Source organism: Lupinus angustifolius, chromosome LG11 (assembly GCF_001865875.1).
Source record: "Lupinus angustifolius cultivar Tanjil chromosome LG11, LupAngTanjil_v1.0, whole genome shotgun sequence".
Classification (NCBI taxonomy): domain Eukaryota; kingdom Viridiplantae; phylum Streptophyta; class Magnoliopsida; order Fabales; family Fabaceae; genus Lupinus; species Lupinus angustifolius.
In genome coordinates, this window is record NC_032019.1 from 30,883,094 (window position 1) to 30,900,602 (window position 17,509).

The 17,509-nt window shown below is 34.0% G+C and overlaps 1 protein-coding gene and 1 long non-coding RNA gene across 2 annotated transcripts; one reads left to right on the forward strand and one right to left on the reverse strand.

Moving 5' to 3' along the window:
• LOC109359908 (programmed cell death protein 4-like) lies at positions 3,708 to 4,397 on the reverse strand. The gene has a single exon (XM_019604603.1). The coding sequence runs from the start codon at positions 4,395 to 4,397 to the stop codon at positions 3,708 to 3,710; it is 690 nt and encodes a 229-aa protein (XP_019460148.1).
• LOC109359105 lies at positions 16,936 to 17,353 on the forward strand. The gene is made up of 3 exons (XR_002109031.1): positions 16,936 to 17,002; positions 17,093 to 17,198; positions 17,295 to 17,353. It is a non-coding gene; the product is annotated as an uncharacterized LOC109359105 (long non-coding RNA).

A 17,509-nucleotide genomic window follows, 5' to 3' on the forward strand; every position in this document is an offset into this window, starting at 1 on the left:
TTAAGGCAGGAATAATTCGACCTAGTATGAGTGCTTTTTCTAGTCTTGTGATTCTAGTCTTGTGATTAAACAAAGTAACCATTCCGGATAAATATCCTATTCCTATTGTCGACGAGTTGTTGGACGAATTATATGGGGCAAATGTGTTCTCTAAAATTGACCTAAGGTCCGGATACAATCAGATTCGTGTCCATGAAGCTGATATTCACAAGACTGCCTTCAGAATCCACAATGGGCGCTATGAATACCTTGTTATGTCTTTCAGATTAATGAATGCTCCAGAAACATTTCATGCTACTATGAATGATGTATTTTGGCCCTTCCTTCGTAACTTTGTCTTGGTATTTTTTGATGACATCCTTGTTTATAGCAAGAGTGAAGAAGAACATCTTGATCATTTAAGGCAAGTGCTGGAAATTTTGCAACATCACTGTTTTGACTATTTAGGCCATGTGATATCAGGGAATGGTGTGGCAGTAGACCCTGGGAAGGTGAGGTGTGTATTGGATTGGCTAGAGCCCAGAATTGTCAAGGGAATTCGGGGTTTTTTAGGTCTCACCGGTTATTATCGGAAAATTGCCAAACCTTTAACTGAATTGACTAAGAAATTTTTTTTTGTATGGAGTGATGCTGCCTTGGAAGCTTTCCAAAAGCTTAAGACATTAATGACTACTTCTCCCGTGCTAGTGTTGCAAGATTTTAAGATGCCTTTTGAAGTTGAGTGTGATGCAGCGGGGAGGGGTATTGGTGCTGTCCTGATGCAAAATAAGAGACCCATCTCTTATTTCAGCAAAGCTTTGTCTGCTAGAAATTTAGCTAAATCAGTGTATGAAAAAGAACTGATGGCTTTAGTTCTTGCGATACAACATTGGAGACACTATTTATTGGGTAGACAATTTGTGGTTTACACAGATCACAAAAGCTTGAAACATTTCCCGCAACAAAGGGTCTCTTCCCCGAATCAGTAGTGTTGGCTGGCCAAATTATTGGGATACCAATTTGAAGTCAAGTATAAACTGAGACTCGAGAACAAGGCAGCTGCAAGAGGTCAAACAGGATGCCTCACTTCAATAAGTAGTTGAGACCCTAAAAACCGGTCCTTCTGCCAAAAGAGGTTTCTTGGTGCATCAAGGAATTTTGTTCTATCAAGGACGTTTGGTATTATCTCCTAACTGTCCTTCCATTCCACTACTTTTAAAGAGTTCCACTCAACACCCTTGGGAGGCCATTCGGGGTTTCGCAGAACCTATAGATGACTTGCTGCAAACCTATATTGGTCAGGTATGCAAAAATGGTCCGTGATTTTGTGCGACCTTGTGACACATGCCAACGACAAAAATACACTGCAACAACTCTTGAAGGCTTACTCCAGCCCCTCCCTATTCCAAATGCTGTATAGGAGGATACTTCTTTAGACTTCATCACCGATCTTCCAAAGTCTAAGGGGTTTAATGCAATTCTGGTTGTGGTGGATAGGTTATCCAAATATAGTTGTTTCTTATTATTGAAACACCCATACACGACAAAATCTATGGCAAAATTTTTTGTTAAAGAAGTAGTGCGATTGCATGGAATTCCAACGTTTATCATCAGTGACAGGGATCCTTTTTTTGTTAGTCATTTTTGGGTGGAGCTTTTCAAAATGCAGGGCACTTACTTACACATGAATTCAGCATATCATCCCGAAATGGATGGTCAAACGGAAGTTGTTAATAGGTGCCTTGATAGTTATTTACGCTATTTTGCTTCTGATCAACCGAAATCATAGTACAACACCAACTTTCATGTTGCTATAGGCACAACACCTTTTGCAGTGGTGTATGGAAGGTCTCCGCCTAGTATTATTCATTTTTTAAGCAATGAATCTAAAGTTGTTGCATTTGCTCTAGAATTAGTTGAAAGGGATGAAGCTTTAAGCCAACTAAAATTACACTTACTACAGGCCCAACAACAAATGACTAAATATGCTGACAAGAAGAGAAGAGATGTGACGTTTGACATAGGAGAATGGGTTTTTCTCAAGCTACGACCCCATCAGCAGCAATCAGTGGTCAAGCGCATTAATCAAAAGTTAGCCCCCTAGATTTTATGGTCCATTTCGGGTCATTGCTAAGATGGGTGAAATGGCATACAAAATGCAGCTGCTAGATCACTCTAAAATACATCCAGTTTTCCATGTGTCTCTACTAAAGAAGGCTATTGGTGATTACCTGGTACATAGAGACCTTCCCAAAGAATTGGACATCAATCCGATAGAAGATATCTATCTGGAAAAGGTTTATGCAGGGTGGAGTGTCTGTTCCACAAAGTCTCATTCAATGGAAGAACAAGTCTGTTGATGATGTTACTCGGGAGGATATTGCTTTTATTAAGGGATAGTTTCCAGATTTTAGCCTTGAGGACAAGGTTGTTGCTCAAGGGGGACTAATTGATAGAAACACAATAGGGGAAGTGGGCCTTGAAGTTGGCAATCATAAGTCCAAAGTTTGGAGGGTCTAAAAGAGAAAATGTGGAAAGAGAGTAGGATTGGCTGAGCTGACAAAGGAAAGAGAGGAGGAAAAGAAATCAGTTGGTATTTAGGGAATGAAGGAAGAGTGAGAAGGGTTTCAATTATAGAAAGAGAAATAATGATTCTTCTCTGTAAAGGATTGGTAGCTAGTCTATCAATATCATCTTACATTTTTACTGTACAATTTGTCTCTATTTTCAATCAATACAAACTTCTTTGTTACTGTTTTTACTATTCTGTTTAGTTTTCTCGTTTGAATCCCATCAGACTATATAACACTATATAACAGATTCCCTTGGTTATGCTTCTTCCAAACAAATTCATATAATATGTCTCATCCTTCATCCAATTTCCATAGAAACATATTAGAAAAAGGGGTATGATTTAAACAAACAAAATCTTATTATATAATTTTGAGCTTCTAAGAATCAACTTTCTTGTCCACTTGTCCTATGCATCTTTTGCTTCAACACATATATTTCTTCATCTTTATAAGTGAGCATTATATCACCTTGAGTTTTCTATGATGGATTATGTAATTGACTTATGGATCCATCTGAGTTGGTCTTACTGAAATTAGCAGAATTTAAAATGTGTACAAGAACTTAATGCATCCACATTCCATTTGTTTGATTAAACAGATTACCAAAATAGATTTCATGTGACATCTAAATATATAAGTCAGTCAAATATAAGTAACTGGTAACATTAGCACAATAGTACCAACTCTACTAAGTTTTGTGTAAGTAGTTCTGACTTTGTAAGGCCTAACCTAAAAGAGTAATCTATTTTATTTAATTAATTCTAAATTTTTTATTTAAAATCATAAATGTAGCCATGAACACACAAAAATTGGGTTCCAATCGGCAGCCAGAGAATTCCATAAATTGTTGTTTGTATGCTTTGATCACCTCAGACAATCAAAGTTATTAAGTGATTTATGAAATGATGACATTTAATTAAAAAAGTAGGTGTGGTCTGAGAACGGTAGATGTACATAGTCTTATTCCAAGAACAGAGAAACTATTTCCAAGATTTGAACCTATGACCTGATTACCACTAAGTAATAACCTTACCGTTGTGTCACACCATGACAACATTTATTTATTCAAGCACTCTAGTGATCAACTAATACTTCCAAGATTTGTCTACAAGCTTTGTTTTGGTGAATACAAGAAATATATTGTATTGGATTATTTTATACGATATTTGATAAATCAATCCACAATTCATTCATATTATGACCATCATTGTAGGGTAAGAAAAGTCCATTTAAGTCATCAAGAGATTCTGCAACCCTTCCGAAACCTTTCCTCATTTGGTTCATAGTTATTAGGCCAGTTTCGAAACACTCCTTGAGCAGACCCCACAATCTCTCATTCTTCTTTTCCATGATTGCTACCAAAGCTTTCTTAACAACTTCATGGTGGAAAAATGGCATTCCTAACTCTTTCATGCAACGACAAGCCTCCCTTATTTCGCCTCCGGACTTGTACTCCTCCAAAAGCTTTCCGATCTTGTCCTTGACATCCTCAACTGCCCAGCCAGGCCGGCTGCTTCCCCCGCCACCCCAACACCTCAAGATTCGCTCTCCGGAAAGTCTAGCATTTAGAGTTGACTTAGCCATTTGAAGCACTTTGCTTCCGATCGAATCCGGCCCCAAACATTGTGTTCCAATCTCCACAAGATGTTGTGGTGCCAGGACTTCATCCACCACTGCTCTAGCAAGAAACATAGCAAGATCCTCAACAACAACAGGGTTATCAAGAGCAGTGTCATCTGCTGATTCTATTAACTTCACAAAGCCACTTACAACATCATCAGCTGGGAAACACAAAGATGAAAGCAACACCGAAGCCATTTCTTTCTCCCTATTCTTCCTGTCCATTGCCAGTGTTATCAGTTTCTTGACAAAGATTGCCAGTGTTATCAATGTTATCAGCTGGGAAACACTTTAATTTTTAATCAAATTCAACTTAATTTCATTAATGTATTATGATTACAACTAAGCTCCCTTGAAAAATAAAACAAAAATAATAGTTGAAATAAAAATTGAAAACCTAATTAAAACTTAGACTAAGTCTAAATCCTAAAAAAATCGTAATTAAATAAAATTCCTAATTAATTTTCAAAAATAAATTTCTAATTAATCATGAAAATAAATCTAGTTGGGATTTTGGAGTTGTTGACTGAATTTCTTGAAGTATGACTTGGTCTTGAGTTGTTGGCTGAAATATTTGAGTGATTTAATTTGAATGGCTTGGAGATTTGGCTGAATTGGTTTAGGCTTGAAATATATATTGTTTGACTAAATCCTTTTGCCAAAATTATATCTATATTGCTTGTTAATTCCTTGAGTATCTATTGGATCAATTTATCTCCTCTAGTTGTTTGGATTTAGAGGCAACCATATTTATCTTTTGTATCCCTTGACCAGCCTTGTTTCGAATTTGAATTTGAGTGATGATTAATTCAATTATCTCTAAACAAAATAGGAAATAAACTCCATGAATCAAGCTTGTTGAATTCCTTTGTTTTAGTCGTGTGTGTTATCCCTAAGGAGTTTGACTAGGCTTAATGATTTATGTGATGTGCATAAATCATTTATCCTCTCCTATTTTCATAAAAGCTTCAAGATGTGATCACCTTCCATTCAATTCTTCAAGGAGCCGTCCCTATCTCTAATCCAAACCTTATCTTTTGAACTCAACCTTGCCCACGGTTCCAACATTAATTGTTTGTCCAAATGTTGTAGTTGTGCCAATGATGCTTGGCCTAACCTTGCGAATGATGCTTGACCTAATCAATCTACTTGACCACTAATGGACTATGTTACAAAGGAATTAATCAATTTAAATTCCCCAAGCTCATATTACATGAATTAAATACGTAACATAGTTGATAATAAATAAAATAAACTCCCAAGACTAAAATAAATCCTAAGAATACATGAGAATAAATTTTCATTTATTCAATTCAATGCAAATAAATATAAACTAAGTAAAATAATATCTAAGGACATCCTTCATGTAATCTCTAGGGTCAAATGAGTCTTTTATGATGTTAGATGGTTCTGATTTGACTTTGGCCCTAGTTATAGGACCTTTATGACCTCTATTGTCCTTGTAATCAAAGGTTGCCCTAGGAGGGTTTACATCATCATTCTAATAAATAAACTGTAAAGTGTAATAATTAATAATATAAATAAATTGAAAATGGAATGAACTTAAGAGTGAAATTGTTTAGTTGGAGTGAACTTTTTTATTAGAGTAAATTACACTAACACCCCCTGAGTTTTAGTGAAATTACACAAACCACCGAGACCTTTTTAAAACCTTCACAAACCCCCCTAATTATTTATATACATTAATTACACTCACTATCCCTGTAAGATAGATAAATGTAATTTCTTAAATAAAATATGGTGACGGATGTGATTAAGTCAAAGAAAATACGATATATTGTGAAGAGAAGTCTAAATAGTATAAGAGCCGATGTTTATTCTTTATTTTGATTAGTTACTATATAATATGAGAGTAATTTAAAGACATCCTTAGACTTATTGATGTAGTTTGTAACGAATAAAAAATAATGAATATACATCAAGTTTATACTATTTGAACTTGTCTCCACAATATAACATATATTTTTTTACTTAATTACACTCGTCACTATTTTTGTTTAAGAAATTACATTTACATATCTTATAGAGGTGGTCAGTGTAATATATATGTATAAATAGGGGTGGTTTGTGTAGGTTTTAAAAAGGTATGGGGGGTTTGTGTAATTTCACTAAAACTCAGGGGGTATCAGTGTAATTCACTCTTTTTATTAAAGAATTCAAATTATGAAAGTAAAAATTGTTAGGAGATCTTCATTGATGCGCTATAGCATTTTTTTCATAGCCTAAGTGAAAGAAATATATTAGTAGGTTTAACACTACATCTTAACCCTAAACTTTAAGACATTAGGTCTATGGGTCTATCCACTTATATGCACTTTAATGCATTCACTTTACACAATATGAGACTTCTTCTTTCACAATTGGGACACCCATCATCCCCTTCTCATCGAATCTCAAGTGTGAGTGACTCTTGTTTGAGTATTTGATACATTAGTGCTCAATTCTCCATCTACTTGCATCACTATTGACTTGTCTTTTCATCAATGGAACACACCGCCTTGACCTCTCGTTAGGAAGACTTTCATCACAAAGATTCCTCATGGATCTATCGATCACTTGTTACTTCAATACTAGATTGAGTCGTCGAACCATTGGCTTTGATACTACTTGTTAGAAGATCTTCATCCATAGGCTATAACATTTTTCCATGGGTTAAGTGAAAGCAATATATAAGTGAGCTTGACAATCTTGACCTCAAAACCTTAAGGGTTAGTTTGGGAGTTGGATTTTGGAGGGAAATGAATGAAAACGGAAGGCTTGGGTTGGGAGTCATCTCACAAGTGTATTTCATGGCTCCCGAGCCTTCACTTTCCCTTCCTTCCCCACCAAAATCCAACTCCCAAACTAACCAAAAGACATTAGGTCTATAAGTCCATGTACTTATATATACTATAACTCATTTACTTTTACACAACATGAAACTTCTTTATTCACACTTGGAATATACTACACAAGGAAAAACATAAAATCCTATCAACAATGACATGGCACAACCAAAACCAGTTGGATACAATAAACACTACAACAGTTTTGACGTACAATAACAGCTAAAAACCGTTGTCAAATGTAAAAATATCATTTTCTTTGTCATAGACAACGTTTTATAACTATGGTAGTCTAAGGTGTTGCCTTTTGTTTAGACCATAATTTTTTGACTTTTGAGAACACTTTTTTAAAATTATTGCCTATGGTCATTTAAATAGGGAGCGATTTTCCTTCATCATTTAAATGACATCTCAGTACACAAGATTCTCATTTAGTAGGATATATATACACACAACCTTATCCCAACAAGCAGAAATGATGATACACTAGACATCACACTTATACATTTCTTAATTTGTGATATTTGCTCATTGCATGACTTCTTCCTCCTTTTTCTTCATGCAAAAAAACAAAGCTGAACAATAAATATGCACATAAGAGACAGGGAAAGTACATAAAACTTACATGGATAGTGTAATCAAACTACATTATACATGTTTGGTATATATGTTTCAAAATATTTACGGAAATATTGTAGTTTTTAGGGAACTCGTGGATGAGATCCACGAGTTTGGGGAAGTCGTAGACCAAGAATGTGACTTCTCTGACACATTCTCTATCCATGGAGAATAATTAATTTAGATTCTCTGCAAGAATAATTAAAATCCTCGTGGAATGATTCATAATGTCCATAAAATATCACCTTTAACGTCACTATCTTTCCAATTTAACCCCAAGCTTTTTATTAGGGCAATCCATCCTCATAACCTATATGAATGTGTAATTTAAAAAATTTCATAATGGTTCCACTAAAGTTCATAAATCATAATGAAATCTAATATCCAATTTAAATTGCAAGCAACTAAATTGTGGGGGAGATCTCATGTCCCCCGTATTCCCATTGGTGTGTTTCAGACCAATCAAAATATGTTATTTAATTGATTTTTTTATGAAAATATAAACTAATATTTTATATTATTTAGTATAATTTTATTCGTTAAAAACATATAATTAAGATCTTTTTAGGACAGAAGATCATATTCCTAAATTGCTACATTTTTATTGCTCACTTAAATAATACTTTCAATGAAGTAATGAGCACGTTGAATATAGACAATGAGAATGTAAAAAGGAAAACAACCCATATTCCAAACTACATATTTTCTCTCAAATGTGTCATTAGCTGTAATGAGTTAGAATAATATTTAATTATTAAATTTTTAACTTAAATATTTTTTTTAACAATCACAACACATAATATATGGAATGTTACACTTTTTGGGACAACATATGTATTTTCATCTAAACCTATTTATAGAGGAGATTGAAGTTTTCAAAATTACCCAGAAAAGATTGAAAATAGATGTGTTTCCATTTATTTTGTTAATTCATGGTTATAGGCTTATAGTTTTTCTTTGATATAATCATAAAATCCAATTATAAAGAAAAGGTAGTTCATTTTACAGACAATGACTACATACTAGACTATATCAACATATACAAATAAGGACTTTCTTCTTCTTATTCTCCCTACAAGAGCATGATGCATAGATCTAGGTTAGAAAAACTTCATAGAAGAAACCTCTTATAGCTAAAGCAAAAAACCCTAAAACTTCTAGAAAAAACCACAATCATGCAATATCAACATAAGAACAATTTAAAGATGACAGAAAGAGAAACTATAGTCCACCAAATCCAAAGTGGAAAATAGGAAGACCATATATATATATCAAACATATTTGGCGCCATTGATATGATAAAGTAAATGAAGGAGGAAGGAAAAATCAGGCACCAATCTCCATAAATATGTTTGGCTTATTTGTTAATGGCCCCATGATGAGTAGCTCCAAAGTAATCTAAATTGAGGAAATAGATCAAATTCTAATAAGCCATGAAATTGAAGGAATATTTAGTCTAAAGCATAAGTGCTTAAGATATAACTAGAAAAAAAAAAGCTAATGATCTTATAATCTAGAGAGGAAGAGAAATTGGAAATGAATGAACTCGTTCTCCTTGAATTAAATTGAATGAATTACATAATACACCAAACTACTATATATAGTAATTGGTTAAATAACAACCCAAACAACTTTCCAGAAATAGAAATAAGTTTAAACTAATCCATTCCTTAGAGAGGATAACTATCTCACTAACCGAACACCCAATCATTACTAATCAAGCTTATAAACCAACATCCCCCCCAAGTTGGGTGCCCCCCCAAGTTGGGTGGTGGAGAGAACACAAATCCAACTTGGCAACAAAGGATTGAAAAGATGCATATGACAAAGGCTTGGTGAATGCATCTGCTAACTGATCAGAAGAAGAGATGGGAAGGAGATAGATTAGGCCATGTTGAATCTTCTCGTGCACAACATGAGTAGGAGAGGATTTTAGATAATGAAGCACCTTTAAGGCTGCCTTATAGTGCACAACCATAGGTTTATACATAAAGAGGCTAAGTTGTTAACTGCATAGGATATGTCAGTTCTGGAAATAGTGAGATAAAGCAATCTCCCTACGAGCCTCCTATAACTCAAAACATCAAGAAGAGGATCACCTTGTTCAAGTTGCAACTTGAGGGAAGGATTAAAAGGGATCTTGGCAGCCAAGCAAACTGAATCCTCAAGAAAAACTAAGGCATACGTTCTCTGATTTAAGTGAATACCATCCTTCCTCCTAGAAATTTCAAGACCAAGAAAGAATCTGAGTGGGCCTAGATCCTTGATTTTGAAGGTCTGATCAAGAAATTGCTTAACTAGCTGGATTTCAGCCAGACTATCTCCAGCTAAAACCATGTCATCTACATATACCAAGATTGCAATGAAGGAGGTGGAACTGGACTTGGTGAATAGAGCTTGATCTGCTTGTGAGTGTGAATACCCTAAGGAGATCAAGGCAGGTGACAAAGTAGTGTGCCATTCCCTGCTAGCTTGCTTCAGGCTATAAAGAGACTTATGAAGCTTACAAACCTGATGAGGATTGTCAAGAGAGAGGCCAGGAGGAGAAGACATGTAGACATCTTCATGCAAATCTCTATGAAGAAAGGAATTATTCACATCAAGTTGCTCCAAAAACCAAGACTTGATGGAAGCTAAAGCTAAAACAATTCTGACAGTTGTGATCTTAACCACAGGAGAAAAAGTGTCAAAGAAATCCACACCCTCCAACTGAGTGTAACCCTTTGCAACCAGCCTTGCTTTATACCTTTCAGGAGTGCCATCAGCATGGACCTTAGTTTTATACACCCACTTGCAGCCTATGGGTACCTTCCCAAGTGGAAGGAAAACCAAAGACCAAGTATTATTCTGACTTAAGGCTAGCAACTCAGAATTCATAGCCTTTCTCCAATGTTCCAACTGAGCAGCTTGTTTATAAGTAGTTGGATCAGGTATGCTAGAGATTCTGAGACAAAATCTCTTGTAGTTAGAAGCGCATTTGGAGTAATCCAGAACATAGGATAGATGATAAAGAACCTTAGAAGGTTGTGTAGTGGTGGTGGAAACAGTATGAGCAAGATTGCAATGATAGTCTTGCAAGTGAAAATGAGGTCTTCTTTGTCTAGTGGACTGTCTGAGAGGAAGATGAGAAAAAAGGATGTATATGTGACTCAGAAGAAGGAGTAAGAGACTCAGAGGATGTGTGTGACTCAGACGATGTGTTTGACTCAAACAAGGGATTTGTGTGAGACTCAAGTGGAGGAAGTGTGTTTGACTCAAGAGGAGAATGACCGAAAACTAGAGGAATAGTGGAAAACTCATCTGTAGGTGGTGAGGAACTAGATGGTGAAATAAACAAAGGAAAGAAACTTTCATAGAATATAACATCTCTGGACAGGAAAATGTCATTAGAGACCAAGTCATAGAGGATAAAGCCCTTAGTCCCATTCTTATATCCTATAAACAAACACTTTCTAGCTCTTGGGTCCAGTTTACCCCTCCCTGCAGCAAGGGTGCTAGCATAAGCCAAACAACCAAAAACCTTCAATGACTCTAAGCTAGGTAAAGACCCATCACTACAAAACAGAAGACATTTAGGGACAGACGTTTTGCCATACTTACATACACCATGGCAAATTAAAACAAATAAGGCCCAAAACTAACACTGTGGCCCATGGTTCATCTTTCACATACATCACTTTCACACTTTCACTCTTTTACGTACTCTCTTCTCCTCTCAAAAAATTACTTCTTCTTCACTTCACCACTTTCACACCATGGCTCCAATATAAATCTTAAAAATTAACTTCTTCTTCTCTTCTCTTCTCTTTTCCAGAAATCACTTCTTCACTTCATCACTATCCAGAAATCAATTCATTCCAAGCTTGTTCATATATCGGTAAGAAATCATTTCATCTCCTTTTTTAATTCTATAATTTTGTTTCAAATCACTTCATCAACTCTAATCCCTAATTTTGAGCTTCTCAAATCCCTAATTTTGTGCTTCTCTAATCCCTAATATTATTAGTTATAGAAATCTGAGAAATTATAGTCCCTAATTTATAATAAATGTTAGTTCAATAGAACCTACTAGAATATATTATATTCTATTGAAGGTAGTAGTAGAGTAATAAAGTAAGATAGAAGATAGATATGAGACCTTGGGATAGGAATAGAGAAAGATGTACCAACTGATTTCAAAATATGAGTGAAGTTATGAATGAAGTTACTACCAGAATTCTCTATTCTTCTTTCCATTTTGTCTGTTATTGTTAGTGCAAATGTGTTTTAGACATTATCTGGTGCGTGCAAGATTTCAAAATCTTGCGTGCAAATGTGTTTTATTTTCTTTCCATTAACTACAAGATCCAGATATGAAATGGGTCGCATCAAACAGCTTACCCTGTTACAGCTAAAGTGAAAAAGAAAAGCTTCATGAACTATAAATTGACATGATCCTCTATATAACCAGGCTTATCACTTTCTTTTTTAAAACAAATAAAAATTAAAATGTTGCTTATAATTTTAGTTTCAAATTATATATTTATAAATATATATTTTATTTATAGCAGTTAATTCATTTTAACCTGATAAACCTGCATTCTGCATATTACAGAAACTGACTTATTTCACTACCTATAATCCATGTACACCAATATCAGCATATGTTCATTCTAAAGAAAAAAATAGAACAGGATTTAAATCAATCTTACTTCTTATTCAAATGTTAAAGCATCCCCTTGTTCAGTAAAGTGTTCCTTTTTTCCGCAAATTGTCAAGATAATCCAGTGTCTCCAATCCCTCTACCCGAACTTCACTGAAAACAAGCAAACAAACTATATAAATGCAATTCAAAACCACAAGCTACAATATATCCCTAAAAATAATAATTAAATACATAATGAACTGACAAAGGGGCAAAATAAAGGTCAATTAACAAGGAGAATTAAAATTAGTATACAAAATGAAGAAAAATAGGGCATACTAACTGTGATTTAACAAAAGAAAAGGTCATGTCTGAAATGTATGAGCGTGAGGAATAGGGTAAATGTGGTAATAATATTGGCAATAGGTAGAGTTATGGTTGTTGAAGTGTTGTTTTACTTTACATTCAGAGGTAATTTGTTGTTATTCTTATATTTTGATTTCAACTTAGTTGTTGTTTCTGTTGGTGGTGTTTCTTAGAACTGATAGAAATGATGGTATAATTATATAATTATATTGCTATCTTTTTATTATTTCTTAAGTGATAGAAATGATGGTACTAATTGTAAAATGATGTTTATCTTTTGGACTAGTTATTCGGTTAAACAACATTCTTAATTTTGGTTGGGGTTATTAAGTAAGTTGCATTTTAAGTGCTGAAGTTGTAGAGTTGTGGGCTCTTTGTTTAAAAAGTGAGCTTTTGTTATCTAGCCCTTTCTGTGTGTAGCACATCTTCTATAATACCAACTCAATGAAGTTGATGAATGTTGTAGCTAGTTTTGTGTTTGGCGAATAGGATTTATAATAGGTAATGGGATGCCATTATAGAAGTATTGGTTAGATTTGAATCAAATATCAAATATGGTAAATGTACGTCAAATTTAACAGCCAACTTTGTTTTGCTTTGTTAGTTTTTTTATGTATGGGGGGATTTTGATAATTCCTAAAGTGTATGAAATATCACAAGGACAATGCCAATGATGTTTTTCCTGTCTCTCTTTCCTGAACTGATTTTGTTATTTCATAAATATTTCTTGATTATAAAACTTAGCAGTAGCTTTTTGCGATATAATATATTCTAGTAAGTTCTATTATTATTATTATAGAAAGAGTGTCCATTAAAACTATAACCCGTTATCAAATATAGCAAAAGGAAGCAATATATAAAATGAGTTATTGCTTTGCTTCCTAACAATTATTGAATTGTTTAATTATCACTATATTGCTCCTTTTGTGGCTCAATTGTTTAGACAAATTATTATATTAGAGTGGGAGTAGGTGTAATTTTCATTTTGATGCTTGTAATTTAAGCTTTCCTCATTGCGATACTTAGCACAATAGAATTCAATCCTTTCTTTGCATTTGAGGATTTGGTAGCTAGAAATAGTTTGTTTCCAACATTCGCACAATCACATATGGCTATCATTTTTAAAAGTAGTGCTGCTATAAAATTTTGTGTTAATATTCAGATTTAGTATAAGATACACTACATCTTTCTCTTATTCATTTCTGTAATGAAAATGAAACATGTTTTCAGTTTACATATATTTAGTTCAATTATAAATTTTCATTCTCCTGTATAAATTGGTAGCACATAGATTAAAATAACTTTGGCTAGTTTCAATTGTGTGAAGTAGGTAGTGCATGTATCTAAGTGTATCTTATGCCACACCACAAGATGAATGAAAGAAAGATACTTTATATTTACCCTTTATATCTTCTATTTTCTCCTCTTATGGTACTAAAACTGAAGAATTAGGTGTGTATGATTTCTGAGGTCAGGTTAGAAGTTAAAACAAAATAATAATACTATATCATGATCCTGATGAATTTGTTAGCGTTTTTTTGTTGTAAATGCCTAACCTATACCTTGTAAGTAATTTATTTTATTTAGTTACTAAATTTGAGATTAATATTACATAGTATCTTTAATGATTTCGTAATTGAATTTAACATCAAACACAGATTCACGCAGTTATGATCAATAAGAGTTGGATTGAGAAACCAATTAGATCAAAGGATTTCTTGGATGGGGTGGTGCAACTTTTGGATTTCGCCTTTTCAAATGTAGCTATAAATGATCAAATTCCATGTCATTGTATTACATGTGGATTTCGTAAAATGGGTAATAAAATTGAAGTGTTTAGTCATACTACTTCAAAAAGGGTTTCCCAGAAAGTACACATTTTGGTACATGCATGGGGAAAAGCATGTGCAATATAATGTTGAAACTATAGCCCAACCACAAGAAGAATTGGTTAGACAATATCCAATGCAAGATATGTTAGATGATGTTTTTGGTATCTTTGATGATAGTGGAATTCAAGATTCCGATCACACAAATATACCAAATGATGACCAGCCTAGGGGTGATGCTAGTATACCAAATGATGATCAGCCTAGGGGTGATGCAAGTAAAGTCCAACAAGAAAAAATAAAAGAGCAATTAGGTGATGGAAATGAAGAATTGTACCCTGGTTGTAAAAAATATAGTAAAATATCATTCATTGTTCTTTTGTATCATATAAAAGTCTTATGTAGTGCAATAGACAAAACTTTTTCTATGATCATTGATCTTTTAAATGATGCTTTTCCCCATGTTAAACTCCCAACATCTTTATACGGGGCAAAAAAGTTGATTAAGAAGTTAGGTTTAAGCTATGAAAAGATTCATGCATGTCCGAACAATTGCATGTTATATTGGGGTTCATTGGAAGACAAGAAGAGAGATAATTGCAAGATTTGCAATGCATCTAGGTGGAAATCTAATGAAAATATTGGTGGTACAAATGATATGGTGGTTGACCAAAATAAAAAAAATATCAGCAAAGGTCTTACGGTACTTCCCACTTATACCAAGATTGCAAAGGCTATACATCTGTTCTAAAACTGTAGAGCTTCTGAAATGGCATGCTAGAAAGGCAAACCCTGATGGGTTGATAAGACATCCGAGAGATAGTAAAGCATGGAAGGAGTTTGACAAAATGTATCTGAACTTTGCTTTAGAATCTCGTAATATATGACTTGCATTAGCTACAGATGGTTTCAATCCATTTGGAACTTTAAGTTCTAATAATAGAATTTGGCATGTGATGTTGTATACTTACAATTATCCTCCATGGTGTTGTATGAAGCAAACTTCTCTCATAATGTCGATGATAATTCCTGGTCCAAAGATGTTTGTCAATAGTATTGATGTTTACTTGCAACCCCTAGTTGCAGAGTTACAAAAATTGTGGAAAGGGGTGGAAGCTTATGATTGCTCTACAAATGGATCATTTCAAATGCATGTTGCATTGTTTTTTACTATTAGTGACTTCCAAGGTCTAAACAACTTATCTGGATGGAACACTCACACATCACTTGCTTGTCCATCATGTAATTTTAATACAAAGTCTAAATGGCTGAAGTTTGGCGGAAAATATTGTTACATGGGACATCGTCGATATTTACCACTTGATCATAAGTATAGGATCAATAAATCGTCCTTTGATGGTTCTATTGAGCTTAGACCTGCCCATATCCCACCTTCAGGTTCAAATGTGTTGCGAGATATAGAATTAGGTCGTAAAAGGCCCCGTGATGAGGTTAAGAGTGAAAACAATCCACCACAATGAAAGAAAAAGGATATATTTTGGGATTTACCTTATTGGAAGCATCTTCTTATTCGATATTGCCTTGATATGATGCACGTAGAGAAAAATGTTGGTGACAATGTATTATTCACAATACATGATGACAAAAGTAGAACAAAAGATAATCTTAAAGCTCGTAAAGATTTACATGCAATGGGAATTAGAGAGAAACTTCATCCATATTCGAATTCCTCTAAGTTCCCGCCATCATGCTTTAAAATGAAAAATCAAGAGAAAAATATCTTTCTAAAAGTTCTTAAAAGTGTGGTATTTCCGGATAGTTTCTCATCAAACATTTCTAGATGGGTTGATGTAAAGAAACGCAAGATCTCTGGACTAAAGAGTCATGACACACATATTCTGATGGAACATATTTTTCCAATTGCCTTTAGAATACCCTTTCCTAAAGCAGTTACTTCAGTGTTGATTGAGCTATGTAAATACTTTAGAGAACTATCAAGCAAAGTTTTAAATGTCAAATATTTAGAGAAACTCCAACAACGAATTTCTTTGACCCTTTGCCATATGGAAATGATATTCCCTCCATCCTTTTTCACTATCATGGTTCATTTGGTCATTCATCTTGGGGAGGAAGCAATGATTGTTGGTCCTGTATATTATATATGGATGTATCCTATTGAAAGGTATATTTTTAGTTTACATGCTTAGTTATTTATTTTATTAAGACGTTACTTCAATGTTGATTAATTTCCTTTTAATTATAGGACCATTGGCCATTTAAAATCATATGTCTGTAACAAGGCTGCACCAGAAGGTTGTATAGCTGAAGGGTATATTATGGAAGAATCTCTCACTTTATGTTTATATTTTCTGAATGGTGACATTGAAACAAGGTTCAATCGACCAAGACGCAATGACGATGATATTGGGGTCAATGTTTTTAGTGAATCTACTATCTTTTCGAATATATTTCCTACATTGGGCAAATCTATTGGTGCGTGCAAGATTTTTCATTACCACCCACTGAGAAGCTACAAGCTCATCGTTATGTGTTAACTAATTGTCAATTGGTTGATACATTTCGCGAGTAAGTTATATGTTATTATTCGTAGTTTATTTTCATGTTATAATGTGTTACAATATCAAATATGTAATAACTATTAACTTCTTCTTCTAGGAAGTGTAGAACTGAGGTCACAAGGATGCATCATGGGCAAAGAAACTCTGCAAAAGTTGTGGAAGAATATATACACAAGCATTTCCACGAGTGGTTTAAAGAATATGTAAGAATATATATATATAATTTCACCTAACTTTTGTTTATGCTCAAAATGCTCATGAGTGTATGTAGTTGTTCTTACCTTTCAACAAAATAATAGGTTGCGAGAAAGGAAGATCCAGACATTACAAGTGAAATTGAATGTCTTGCAAAAGGGCTAAATAATATTTATGGGAGATTTGATGGGTATAATATCCATGGATTTAAATTTCGAACAAAGAGGAAGGAGCGAGGATTGCGAACACAAAATAGTGGTATTGTTATGTCTGTTGTAACTAAGTGATTTTCAAGTGGTAAGGAACCTATTCAAATATC